We start from the raw sequence: 12,683 nt of genomic DNA, 5'->3' as shown, positions 1-12,683 counted from the left end.
AATATTAAGCAGTTTAGCTTTGCCATCACAGGAATAAATTACATTTTAAAGTCTATTAAATAGAAAACAGCTTTTATTTATCCTTTGACTGAAATATGTATTTATATATTTATTTATTAATCTTTATATAATAATCTCAAACTCAAACAGCTCACAATCTTGAAAGCTGACTTTGGTCAAAAGGTGTGTAAAGCTTGGTAGTTACAAGTTATGCATTTTTATACCACTAGGATAATAATCCATAAGTCACCACATGTGCATTTTCAGATCTCACTGAGGGACTGTCTCTTTATTGGGGTCTCTCGCAGAGGTGCTTTGGGCTCTCTGGTGCAGCTGCATGCTGAGACTTCTTACATTCATTACTTAGAAATGCCTAAAATACTTCTGTAGAGTGTCTCATATCTTCTTCTGTTAATATACTGTAAATGTTTAAGGAGAATTACAGTTGCATCCAGTGACACTTAATGTAAAATGTAATGTAAAAGCAATATTCTTTTTAAGTGATGTTTTTAAGAGATTCTTTATTTCATGTGTTTTTTTCTAACCCTTTGCACGTGTACTGATGTGTTTTCTGTGTGAAATTAGCCATGTTCATCTGAGCGTGATGTCGTCACTGTTCTCCTCGGGTCCCAGCGGTTACGTCACATCTCCATAGAAACTTCCTGCCTCCTCCCGCATGTGTGTGTGCAGTGTGCATTCTGGCTCACTATATAGTTAATGCCATATCTGTGCAGCATGTCAGAAAGAAATACAGTATTTCCAATGAAGCTGGCACAATGAACCTGAGCTCTGCTCACTCTAATAGAGCTGCTACTTTCCTCTTTAATATGCGTTTGAGGATGGAACCTACATGGTTATATGCTTAGCCAATTAGTTGTGTTTTAGCTCTGGAGAGTGAGAAATAACATTTGGGGCATTTTACTGTGCATAAACAGCACAACAATTCCTTATTCACTAACCACCCATAGTCCAGTTTAACCAGGTTCTAAATTGGGTTGTACCATATTTGACATTTAACCAAAATTAGAATCAAATGATTTCTACAGAAGTACAGAGATGTGTAAGCACACTTTTACAATCACTGAGTATTATACATTTCAGCATTTTGATTCATTTATGGTACCATTTTATTGCTGATTTGAAACAATCTGTTTTTCACCATTCAGTTAGAGGCAATCTACTCCTACCTGTAGACGATGGCCACCATGTAAAGACCATGTATTTAATAAGATTTACTCATATTACATCAGAATAAATTCCGCCTTCTAACAAAAAAGAGAAAGTTGCTAACTGATAAACTCATTGCATCACTGCAGCTGCTGTTAGAAACTCCAGTTCCCATAGAAACAGTCTTTGTCCTGAGCCACACGCTTGGGACTGCACATACGCATTGACTGAACCAACTTGAAATATGCATTTTTAAATGCTATTTGAGCTTAATAAATAGCATTCATGGTATAGTCCATGCCAAATGTTGTAGCTGATTTGAAATACATTATTTACTCGTGAAGTTTTTGATACATTTCAGTATTTCCTTATTCAAATAGATAGAATTTATTCTAGCATGCCTGAAACTGCTGCAATAATGGCTGCATAGTGAAATGACTTTTCTCGAAAGAGACTGAATGCATCTTCCACAACCTAATACTCAGAACTGGCCTACAAAATCAAGAATTGCATTGTGCAATCAGCATAGATTTTGATGCACATTTGTGCTGCTACCTAATTACCATAATTTCTTTAGTGAATCGGGTGCTAAAACAATAGAGACAGCGTGTTCAAATAATTGGTGCAATGAATTCCCCTCTGACAGATGAAGGGGTCATATACCAATGAAGTGTCTGTGTGGCTCAGTTTTCTGCTTCACTTGCTCACCTCTCATGTCCTGGACAGATTGCTGCTGTCTCTTTACTATGAGGAAGACGCTAAGGTGTCACATTTTCCAAAAATGCCACAACCGTCTGCGCTTCACTGCATGATTATTTTGACATCTCAGGGAACAATGAATTATTGAACAGTTTCCACTAGGAATGTCAGTGCTTGGATCAGTTTTTCCTTTTATTATCTTTTTGTTGATGAAGACAAACATCGTGATCAGAGCAGCCCTATTTTATATTATTATTTATATCAGCTAGAGCGGAAAATGGGGGTCGGCGTTCTGAAAAGAGTATAGTGCAGGAAGACGGTTAAGCGGAGTAGAGTAAGGGCAGAGGCGCTTTAGGACAGAGCGACCCAGATGACAGTACTGCCAGATTAATCATTCCCTCCCAGCCCAGACTAGCCCGGACAGAGGTGCTGCCACAGGAGCGTTCGCCACGTGATGTCACTTTTATTACACCTCGGCTTCACTCCGCGCCACAGACGGCCCTCGTGAATATTTTTGCCAGCAGACTTCAGGGGGGTCTGCTGCTCTCAGTAACACAAATGAGAAGTGGAGCCTGTGAGAGTTTAACAGTATGTAACACATTCCAGCTCACTATGTCCCTGTGAATGCAGTGTGAACAGGAGATATCACACAGTAATACTGGGCTGGACCTGTCAAACCCGCCCAAACCAACACTGTGATGAGCGTAACTTACATCGGTGACTGAGACTCAGCTGTGTTGAGAATTTTAGTTTGTATTATAACCAGTGTGCGATTTGTGAAAAAAGCAGAGGGGGGATGTTTTAGAACATTGTAATCATAAATCATGAGAACATGAACTAGATGACGTCATGTGCTAATTAGCATATTTATGATGTAAGTGCATCATATTGTATTGCCTCCCTATGCTCACATACTGCAATTTAATTAAGCCATTTAATTTAATTCTCAATAAAACTGTTTTTATTACTATATTTTAATGTTTCTGTTGTCAGACAACGGAATGAATATTATAATGACTGAAACGCGGTCCATTAAGATTACATAACCAGCTGTCAAACATTAATCTGCACTAATGAAATCAAATACACATACGATAAAGTCAGTGGTTGTGCTGTGACTGATGTCGGCTATACTTGCTTGTAAAATAGAGTTAGGAGCAACAGAATTTATTTATTTTTTTACTGAAAGTGCTGCTCCTCTCTGCACTCGCTGAACAGAACAGAAGCAGAGAGAGAGGCTCGCGCTGGGAAAGAGAGATCCTCACGCTCGTGCGGCAGCACCAGAGAGTCTCAGAGACTTAATAATGATCGCCCAAAAAGTTGCTAGATTTGTCGCTAGTCGCTTTTTTTTTTTTTTTTAATTTGTTAAATCTAGCGACAAAGCCGCCAAGTTAGAAGCAGAGAGACATCAGAAAGTGGGCGAGACATTGAGCAAGTCTGCAGAGAGGTGAATACAGAGAGGCTGCGCGGCAGCTATATCAGAGCCAGCCAAAGTAGTGCATTTTAAAAGAAAACTGACTTTAATCAAACCACGGATCCGTGATAAGTTTTGTGATCCATCTCGCCACTAGTGTAATAGCACTGATCACTTAGAGGGGGGGGTAAATTTATCCCCACCGGGGATAAAAATAATTAAGCAGAGGCAGGGATATATTGACCAGAAAGGGGAAAATCCCACGCATCCCCCCCGGCAAATCGCACCCTGATTATAACTCTGGATAATACTAGATTGGTTTGCAATTCTCATATTTAAGGCCGATACATTACCAGTGGCCATCAGTCATTTTTATATGTTTAGTTAAGCAGATGTTTCATTAGCCATCTCAACTCAGTTTTGGTTATGAGTGTCATCTACACACATCAAGTGTGTCTGTCGGAGGTCTATGGGTAAAAGCAACTACTTAATAAATGTGAATGCTGTCATACAGAATAAGTATGGAAGAGGGCTGACCGACTAAAATACTGTCTTTGTCTTTTCCATGTGAACATGTGTGTTATGAATCTATGCTGTCCAAATTATTCAGTATATTGTACAAACTGATCTGCATACTTTTTTATACTGTAGTTTTTTGCAGTTTAAGTGAACCAAGGAAAAATGCATATCACTGCAATATGTTTAGACACAGTCAATACATTAAATTGACCAAAAGTGACAGTAAAGATTTTACATTGCTACACAAATTGGTCTTTCTATTTTTTCTATTCCACAAAAAAAAAAAAAAATATATATATATATATATATATATATATATATATATATATATACAGCACAAAAGTGGCTGCTGAAATTTTGCCATCTCTTGAATAAATTGCAATATATTATACAGATGCATCTCAATAAATTAGAATGTCATGGAAAAGTTCATTTTCTGTATTTCAGTAATTCAACTCAAATTGTGAAACTCGTGTATTAAATAAATTAAATGCACACAGACTGAAGTCTTTGGTTCTTTTAATTGTGATGATTTTGGCTCACATTTAACAAAACCCCACCAATTCACTATCTCAACAAATTAGAATACTTCATGATACCAATAAAAAAAAAAAAAAAAAAAAATTGTGAATTTTTGGCCTTCTGGAAAGTATGTTAATTTACTGTACATGTACTCAAGACCTGAACCCCAGAGAGAATCTATCACTTGAGCCCCTACCAAGTATTGAGTGCATGTACAGTAAATGAACATATATATTATTTAATATATTATATATATATATATATTTAAAAAAGAAAGCTATTATAAATTGTAATAATATTTCACAATACTGTATTACTATATTTTCAATCTAATGAATGCATGAAAATAAAAGTATTCTTAAAACATTTTTTTTTACATAAATACATTTTACCAATCCCAAATGGTAGTGTAAATTATATTGGCAGATTAGAGGCAAAAAAAGTGGCAATTTAATAGACAGTACATATTTTTAATAGTGATGCACCGAAATGAAAATTCTGCGCCGAAACCGAAAATTTAGGATGCACTTGGCCGAAAACCGAAACTGATGCCGAAAATGGCTTCTTTTAAAAACGTAGCCTATATATATATTGCTTGGATTTAATGGATCTGAATTGAAAAATCACAATATAATAATCAAACTTTTATTAACAGTTACATAACAAAACATAAAATATTTTTTACAATAAATATAAATAATAATTATTCTTCAAGTTTTATGTTCCATCAAATAAAATAGTTTTTTTAAAATTGTGCAAAAAAAATCCACAATTTTTTTGATTTTTGCAGAACAAATGTTACATATTGCAACTTTGGTGTCCTCTCGTATAGGGCTGTCACTTTTGTGAAAAAAAAAATCCTGTTCGATTTTTGAGACATAGGCAAAGTGTTCATTGAATCGTTAGTAAATTAACTATATTTGGCGTTGATCCGTTTTTCAACGCCAAATATAGGCAAATCCACCGACAACTAAACAGGCATTAGGGCGAACGTAAAGAGGGCGCTTGAGACGCGCACAAGTCAGCAATGTGGACTGCCATAACATCAATGAAAAACATTACTGAAGGCTACATTGATATTATGCACTAATAGGCTCTGTGTGTGTGTGTGTGTGTGTGTGTGGGTGTGTGTCAGAACCTGCAGTTGCTGTGTGACGCGCGTTCGCTTCGAGCTTATAGTGACGAGCTGGACGCGCTCCGAGAGAAGGCCGTTAAAATCGATTCCCTGTTTTCGTTTTCGAAACTTGTGTTGGTTGGTCCGATCCATTGTGCAGTTTTTGTGACAAGCTTTTTTTGATTGTGACAGCCCTTTGACATGCTTAATCTTTGATAGGCAGACGCGTGATAACAGCTCGACCGTGAGTGAAACCTAAGCGCTTGCTCACGGATGGGAGGGGCGGGTGACATTCATTTTCGGTTTACGTTTTCGGCTGTTTTTTTTATTTCGGCCCAAAACCGATAATGCCATTTCGGCCGAAAATTTTCGGCGGCCGAAATTTCGGTGCACCCCTAATTTTTAAGATAATACTTTACAGATATTCTGACATATAATTTATTATTTTAATTTGTGTATTTATTTCTGTTTTGAAAGTGGGCCCTTTGTGTCTAATATGAGAATTTGTCATATCTTTTGCAATCAAAACAAGTCTGCTGTAAGTAAATCTTGCCATGATTGATGGAGATTATTTTTTCATGTGTTTTACAGGTTATGGCATCTCTGGTCTCTCATCTGAAGATAGTGAGATGTGGGAGAGTCGCAGGCTGCTGCAGGACTTTGGCATTGAGAGGAACTACACTGATGAGGTGCAGGTTGGGCCCAATGCTGAAAAGAACTGCACACCACCTGGTAAGAGGTTTAGGACCACACACACATAAAACCTCACACAATTTACCAGCTCTTTTGCTTCAACAGCAAAGATGAAACAGGAAAAGTATTGTTGTTTGTAAGAAACATAGCATGACAGATGACTAATGTCACAATGGAAACAACACCTTAATATGATTAAGCAAGAAGTCATGTTAAGTTTCAATTCTGGGTAGAATTTCCCTGTTGGGATGTGTATTGGATTGTGAACTATTTTCTATGAACTTAAAGATCAAGTGGTGTTTTCTAAAATGAAATATCCTGTTTTATTTGTTCTCTTCTGGTTTGTGAGTCCACAGAAGTCAGACACTAACTCTTTTGTTGCATGTGAGTGAGTAATCTCGCTGACACAGACTTTGCTATTGTTTCTCTTGTGGCTCACTGGCTAGAGAAAATAATGTGTATTTCAAACCCATGAGCAGTGACCAGTTCAAAGGTTAACAGTAGATTTCTGGCCAAAGTAAAAACCAGAAAGGTCACCTAATGAAGACATTAAGGCTTATGAAAAATATTGGTGCTGTAAGAAAAGTCAGCAGATCAAGACTCTATCAGCTGCTATGACTGAGTTTGATTTTGAATTTGGTTAATGTCTGTAGCCTACAAGATCTCATGGTAAACTGATTCACACCAACTTGTAATTTCTGACAGAATTAGTATAAACAATGTGACATTTCCAATCTGTTCCTCATAATTTTTCCTCATTGTTATTCATTGTTTATTTGCACAGTTGGTGTAGCTCCTCTGTGTAATCCAATGCACTAGGCTAGACCATGCTCCACACTCTTGGATATTGGGAAAAGGCCAATTAGAACCAGTCTGAGAGAGAGGCGAGGATGAACAAAGGGGTCATCGATACTGTGTGGGTCAAAAGATTGACCATCTCCGTCTTCTTACTAAGCTCTACTCTTTCCTCCTGCAATGTGTTTACTGTAGCTGGGATCTACTACAGCACACTTTTAGTATCTGATTCCACTTCACTGCTCAGTTTGTTTGTTGCTCAGGAACTTCATACCTGGAATTTTTAGATAGTGGCACCAAAAAGTATTTGGACAATGTTGAGAAAAATTATGCAGTATATTAATACAGTAATGTTATGAACTGGGCTTCATACCTCGCACCGGGCCCCACGTCAGCTAAGGATGGCTCTGGTTTTGAAATATTGTTTCAGTTTAAATTTGTAATAACTATTTTCTATTTTAATATATCTTTAAATATAACGAATTGGTGTGTTGGCAAAGCTAACACTGGCAATCATTAAACCAGTCTTCAGAGTCACATCATCCTTCAGAAATCATTCTAATATGCTGATTTGGTGCTCAAGAAACATTTCTTATTATTATCGATGTTGAGAATAGTAGTGCTGCTTGATATTTTTTGTGAAAATACTTTTTTTCTAGGATTTGTTGATGAATAGTAGGTTTCAAAATCTATTTGAAAAGGGCATCTTTTTTATCAGTTTAATATGATAAATGTAATACTTTCTTAAAGTCTTTGTTGAATAAAAGTATTAATTTATTTTTAAAAATCTTGCTGACCTCTTAAACACTTACACTTTACACTTGAACGAGCTGTGTTCAACCAAGTCTCTACATTTCTCACACACAACAACCTCCTTGACAGCAACCAATCTGGCTTCAGAAGTGGACATTCAACTGAGACTGCCTTGCTCTCAGTTGTTGAAGCTCTAAGACTGGCAAGAGCGGAATCCAAATCTTCAGTACTTATCCTGCTTGATCTGTCCGCTGCTTTTGACACGGTTAACCACCAGATCCTCCTATCAACCCTACTGGCAAATGGCATCTCAGGAACCACACTTCAATGGTTTGAGTCTTACCTATCAGATAGGTCCTTCAAAGTATCTTGGGGAGGTGAGGTGTCCAAGTCACAACATCTAACTACTGGGGTGCCTCAGGGTTCAGTTCTTGGACCACTTCTCTTCTCTGTCTACATGGCATCATTAGGTTCTGTCATTCAGAAACATGGCTTTTCATACCACTGCTATGCTGATGACACTCAACTCTACCTCACATTCCATCCTGATGATCCCATGGTAGCTATTCGAATCTCAGCTTGTCTAACAGACATTTCTTCCTGGATGATGGACCATCACCTTCAACTCAACCTTGCCAAGACAGAACTGCTTGTGATTCCATCAAACCCATCGTTTCATCACAATTTCACCATCAAGTTAGGCACATCAACCATAACTCATTCAAAAACAGCTAGAAGCCTTGGAGTTATGATTGATGATCAGCTGACTTTCTCAGACCACATTGCTAAAACTGTCCGATCCTGCAGATTTACTTTATTCAACATCAAGAAGATCAAGCCCTTTCTTTCGGAACATGCTGCACAACTCCTTGTTCAAGCTCTTGTTCTGTCCAGGCTGGACTATTGCAATGCCCTCTTGGCAGGTCTTCCAGCCAATTCTATCAAACCGTTACAATTAATTCAGAACGCGGCAGCAAGATTAATTTTTAATGAGCCAAAAAGAATACATGTCACACTTCTGTTTATCAATTTGCACTGGCTTCCAATAGCTGCTCGTATAAAATTCAAGGCATTGATGTTTGCCTACAAAACTACCACTGGCTCTGCACCCATTTACCTAAATTTGTTACTTCAGACTTATGTGCCCTCTAGAAGCTTGCGTTCTGCAAGTGAACGTCGCTTGATTGTGCCATTCCAAAGAAGCACAAAGTCACTTTTACGGACTTTTAAATTAAATGTTCCCTCCTGGTGGAGTGACCTCCCCAACTCTATCCGGACAGCTGAGTCCTTAGCCATCTTCAAGAATCGGCTTAAAACACATCTCTTCCATCTTTATTTGACCCTCTAACTTTAACACACACTATTCTAAATCTATTCTTTAAAAAAATCTAACTACCTTTCTAATCTTTTTATATTCTATTTTCTTTTCATTAATTATGCAATTGTATGTGTGTGTCTGTATGTGTAAAGACCTCTAACACTAGCTTGCTCTATTCTTTTTATATTCTATCTGTTTTCTTTATATTATTTAAAATCCCATGCTAGGCGTACTGTGTTAACCTAACTGAGACTTGTTATAGCACTTACATATCATTGCTCTTTTTGTTGTTTTTGATTGCTTCCACTGTCCTCATCTGTAAGTCGCTTTGGATAAAAGCGTCTGCTAAATGAATAAATGTAATGTAATGACTTTTGAATGTGTGTATATTCAAAATTGTTTAAAAAATTGTTTAAAAATAAAAAAGTAAAAGTAAAATTAACTGTGGAAATTACTGTATTGATATTTGTTTGGAAAAGACACACAGTTTGATATTTGGTTTCAATTGCAGTGAAATAATGCATATATTTTTAAATCAGGCTTGAGTGTCCAAATATTTAGGGGCAACTGTATGTCATAAATACTGGTATTTTATGTGTTGGCATAACTTTTATGTTTTATATGTGGTTCAAGTAAAAAAGGGGAGTGTTTTAGGCTTGAGGGGAACACTTAACCTGCAGTGAATACAGAGGAATGTCAAGTCTTATGGATGGTGAGATAGAGCAAAACTTATGATTTGACATCTCTCCAGAAATAAAATTGCATTGTATTTGCATTGATTGGGATTTGGGTGAATGTTTCCAAGTGGGATCCTGGTGTTGTAGGAGGCTGTGTTTCTTGCCAAACATCTCCTTGATCTTGCCGTTAATGAGTGAGCTGTACTCTTAAGATCTCGCTTGTGTCCAGATGCCCGCTCCCCCACCCGTCTCCAACACCAGCCTGGCGCCTTGGCACAGGTTGAGGGTTTCCTTACTCTACTGCTTAAAACTATTCTTCCTTTAATACTTCTAATACTTAGTGTAATGTCTACACATTACACTAGAGAATAAGTCTGGCTCATATCCTGATATTTAAACCTAGATTTTACTACACGTATATAAATTGGGAATAACAACATTGTTTACAGTAAATGCATGAATGAATGTCCTAAATGATCATTACAGACTGCAAGACTCATTCCTGAATTTACAATGATTGACAAAGTGATAACCCAAACCAAGAAATTTGGACATCCAGAATTTGGGATATTTCAGACTGGAGACCTATAATGGTGTCATAGAAAAAACAACAAAACAAACCTTGTTTTGTTCTTAATACTAATGCTTTATTTACCAAAGTCTCATTCATTAATTTATCAAGACATTTATTCTGTGTAATATTTATATTTTCAGCATTTATTTAAAAATTTTATTTGGAATTTCAATTGAAATTTCTTTTTTATCTCAGCACAACTGTTTTCAACATTAATCATACTAATAAATGTTTATTTTGCCAAATCAGCATATTAGAATGATTTCTGAAAGATCATGTCACACTGGAATCTGTAAAACTACAAGTTCAGCTTTGCCGTAACAAGAAATATTGTATAATATAGTTTTAATCTGAAAGCACTGTATTTTATTAAATTGTATTTTCTTTTTTTAATGCATTTTAATTCAAATAAATAGTAATATTTAAAAAGTTTTAATTATCATAATATTTCATAATTATTTAATGAATTATAATTATTTTATTCCTGACAATGTATGATGTCTCTTTCTGTTCTTTTATTGGGCACTCTCAGCATTCTTTTATACTTAGTGTATGTGTAGTACTGGTAAAAAAAAATAAATAAATAAAAGCGCCTGCTAAAATTAATAAATGTAAATGTAGTAATTTATTTTTTCATGTGTTTTCCCATTAATCTTTAGGAGTTCTACCTGTGCACAGATCCTCCTCGGCACTTCCTGAATATTCACAAATGCATCAGAATAATCAGGCAACCCGTCGTTAGCTTGATTACTGGAGCTGATGAGCTGTTAATTATCTCTTCATCCAGCAACTCCTATTGTCTGTCACACTGCATTTAATGTTGCTCAAGCAATAACAGTGACTGACTGGAAGCCATGAAAATGGATTATAAATTTTCAACCAATATCAAAAATTAACTTTACCCAAAATGTTTACCAACTGGTATTAATTTTCATGCTAACCTATAAAATCAAATCACTGTTAATGAAAGTGTCTGCATTTTCCATGTCCTGCTGTGACAGAGCTGCTCTGCCATCATCATCATTTATCTTATTATATTGTGTTCACTTCTTCTAACTGAAGTGTGCTCTTGTTTTTGTATTTCTATGTACGCAGTTGGACATTTGGCTAGCAGATGAGTCATGTGACCTGACCTTTGAGAGTTGTGCGAACATTAGACTTACGGCAGAGAGAGAGTGTATGACTGCTCAGCTGAAATGTGACTACATGGAGGCTCGGGCAGATGATTAAAATGCCTGCTCTTATCTTTTTTTTCACCTGTCTATTTTGTCTTTGTGGTTGCCATGCTGATGTCAGGAGACCACAGTATGGTTTTTATTTTTTTAGTGCTTAGCCAAACATTTTGTTTCTACATTTCTGTTGTTTAGTCACATGAAAGTTCTATGAATCAACTTAAATACTTAGTGTTGTTATAGCCATAGTTCACCCAAGGGTTATTAACTAAAATTAAAACTAAAACCATAAAAAAAAAAAAAAAAAATTATATTGCTTGAAATAAAATAAAAATTAACAGAAATAAAACAAAGGAAATTTTAGTTTAGTTTAAATTGTTGTACTAAAATAATGAAACTATACATACTTTAAATAAAAACTAAAACTGACGAAAAATACTGATTTACCCCAAAATGATAATTCTGTCATCATTTACTCACCCTAATGTCATACCAAACCTATATGACTAAGTTTATATTTATTTCAGTCAGGAACACTCTGTTTGATTGTAGAGGTCCTGAACAGTATTTTGGTGGCAGGCTTTGCTCTGAAGGGTTCAGACTCTGAGCTGTCCACAAGCAAACCTCAGTGAGGTTTGAAACCCCTGTTCTGAAGTCACTTCCAATAGAGTCACTTATACTGGTCGATGCAGTGAATTGTGTGTTCAAGATCACTGAATCCCTTCATTCGTTTGAAAAATGTTCTGTGTAAGTGTTTGTGACGAACTATTATAGTGAGTGAAAGCTGATTTAACACCTGTCTGTGCGACAGAATAGAGAGAGAAAGCTGTCTTGATGCGTCTGTCCAACAGAACTCAAAGCTGACTTAACGTTTGTCTGTGCGACAGGAAACATTCATAATAAAATTTTGTTTCTCAATATATCTTCTTCTCTCAGGTTCACATAGGGTGGTGAAATAATACTTTCACATGGTTAAATATAATGAATGTTTCCTGATGTCGATTACATTTCCCTCCAGTGGGCGTAGTTCTCAGAGTAATATGACTACGTTGTGCTTTATAAAAATGTAGTTCTGGGTTTTTTACATTTATATTTACACTTAATAATTTAGCTGACACTTTTATCCAAAGCGACTTATAAATTAGGAGAACAATAGAAGCAATCAGACAAATCAATAAAATGTAATAGAATAGAACAAAATAGAATAGAGTATGTAAGTGCTAGTATTAATTCATCAGGTGTTGGTGAATTAAGATGTGTGTTTAG

The 12,683-nt window shown here is 36.1% G+C and overlaps 1 protein-coding gene across 1 annotated transcript in view; it reads left to right on the top strand.

The window, feature by feature from the left end:
• Positions 1 to 12,683, top strand: part of LOC132110668 (sodium/potassium/calcium exchanger 3-like) — a 72,646-nt gene that overhangs the window by 21,358 nt on the left and 38,605 nt on the right. Inside the window, exon 2 of the mRNA XM_059517471.1 lies at positions 6,027 to 6,167. Within this exon, the coding sequence (XP_059373454.1) occupies positions 6,027 to 6,167 (141 nt within the window). The remainder of the gene's footprint in view (positions 1 to 6,026; positions 6,168 to 12,683) is intronic.

The sequence above is a fragment of the Carassius carassius genome, chromosome 30 (genome assembly GCF_963082965.1).
Source record: "Carassius carassius chromosome 30, fCarCar2.1, whole genome shotgun sequence".
Classification (NCBI taxonomy): Eukaryota; Metazoa; Chordata; class Actinopteri; order Cypriniformes; family Cyprinidae; genus Carassius; species Carassius carassius.
The sequence above is the reverse complement of the archived record's forward strand: the minus strand, read 5'-3'. Positions and strand labels throughout refer to the sequence as shown.